The sequence below is a fragment of the Micromys minutus genome, assembly GCF_963924665.1.
Source record: "Micromys minutus genome assembly, chromosome: 3".
Lineage (NCBI taxonomy): Eukaryota > Metazoa > Chordata > Mammalia > Rodentia > Muridae > Micromys > Micromys minutus.
The window spans coordinates 15455201-15457062 of NC_137972.1; the positions used below are offsets into that span (position 1 = coordinate 15455201).

Genomic DNA, 1862 nt, shown 5'->3' on the forward strand with positions numbered 1-1862 from the left:
TGTCGCAGTCTTCAGACACGCCAGAGCAGAGCATGGGTTTTCACTACAGATGGTTGTGAGCCACCATGTGGTTGCTAAGAATTGAACTCAGGACCTCTAGAAGAGTAGCCAGTACTCTTAACCACTGAGCCTTAGCCCCAAAGGATATTATTCTTAATATTATGTATTTAAAAATTAATGTTCTATAAATAGGTATAGATTAGTGATAATTTGTAAAAGAGCTTTTATGATAGGCCCTTAAAGTCCTAATCAAAACTGTTTAAATTGTCTTCAATATTAAAGAACTCTCATATGCTGATATGCCTGTTGCTTTCTAAAGGTTTTAGAAAGTTTTGAATATTTCTTACCCAGAACTCAATTTGTGAATTAAAATATGCAAAGAAAGAAAAACTAGGAAACCAATGCAAATTAATGTGCTTTTATTTTGCATTGCAGCATTGAATTTCCAGCCTTTCCTTCATCATCAGTTACCCTAGATTCCAGGTTACAATAGGACACATAGAATCTCGACATAACTCATTGGGACCATGTGAAAAAACAATACTTGCATAAAACAGCTACATTCACCTACGTATTTGTACCTTGATGTTTTCCTGTTTGTCATTATATTGGGAATTTTAGAATAATGTTATGAATTTCTAAGAAAAATGTATTCAAATTGAATACAGTAACAAGTTCTTCAGTGATTACAGAAATCGGGATATTCTCTTACAGACAATGGGTATTGCCATAGAGATTATATGTGTAGTTACTATCATTGTGCAATTCATTATTGGTAATGTTGCAAATGGATTCATAACACTGGTGAACATCATAAACTGGGTGAAGAGAAGAAACCTCTCTATAGTGGATCAGATCATTACTGCTTTGGCAATCTCCAGAATATATATGCTGTGTTCTACATTCTCAATTACACTAATATCTTCCCTGAATCCAGATTTAAAGATGGCTGTGGAAATGGTGAGAATAAACCATAACACCTGGATTGTTGCAAATCATTTCAGCATTTGGCTTGCTACATGTCTCAGCATCTTTTATTTTCTCAAGATAGCCAATTTTTCTAACTCTGTTTTTCTCTACTTAAGGTGGAGATTTAAAAAAGTGGTTTCAGTGACATTGCTGCTCTCTCTGGTCTTCTTGATTTTGAATATTTTAGTGATGAATATGCATATCGATATCTGGAGTGATGAATTCAAAAGAAACATCTCTTTTGGTTTCAGATCAAAGAATTACACTCAGTTTTTCAGACTTGCTCTTTTAATCAACACAGTGTTTACATTCTTCCCCTTTATTGTGTCCCTTTTGGCATTTCTGCTTCTCATCTTCTCCCTGTGGAGACACCTGAAGAACATGCAGCACCATGCTAAAGGCTCCAAAGACCTCAGTACCACAGCCCATATAAAGGCCTTGCAAATGGTGGTGGCCTTCCTCCTGTTCTACACAGTTTTCATTTTGTCTCTTGCCATACAACTTTGGACCTCTGATTCTCAAGAGAGAAATAATCTGTTTTATGCCACTATTATAATTACTTTTCCTTCAGTCCATTCATGTATCCTGATTCTGAGAAACAGTAAAATGAGGCAGGCTTCACTTTTGGTGCTGTGGTGGCCGCTTTGCAGGTCCAAAGATGTACAGCCTTTGGTTTCCTGATATAGTTTTTCAATGCTCTTTAGTACTGAAGAAGAAAATAGCCTAGTTAAGAAAATTCTCGTTTATTACCAAAGTATACTTTCATGTTTATTTATCTTGTGTTGCTTTCTGCATTAGTTGGGTTTAGAATCAATAGTTTTTAAACATCTTAGAACCTTATCTGGATATTCACAAATATATGGCAGGTTCATTGTACAGAGGAGAATAGAAGG

At 35.4% G+C, this 1862-nt stretch overlaps 1 protein-coding gene across 1 annotated transcript; it reads left to right on the forward strand.

The window, feature by feature from the left end:
• Positions 1-717: 717 nt before the first annotated feature.
• LOC308418372 (taste receptor type 2 member 125-like) lies at positions 718-1650 on the forward strand (the record flags this gene model as incomplete). Its single annotated transcript, XM_080913730.1, has 1 exon — positions 718-1650. The coding sequence occupies one exon, from the start codon at positions 718-720 to the stop codon at positions 1648-1650; it is 933 nt and encodes a 310-aa protein (XP_080769856.1).
• Between the last annotated feature and the right edge of the window lie 212 nt (positions 1651-1862).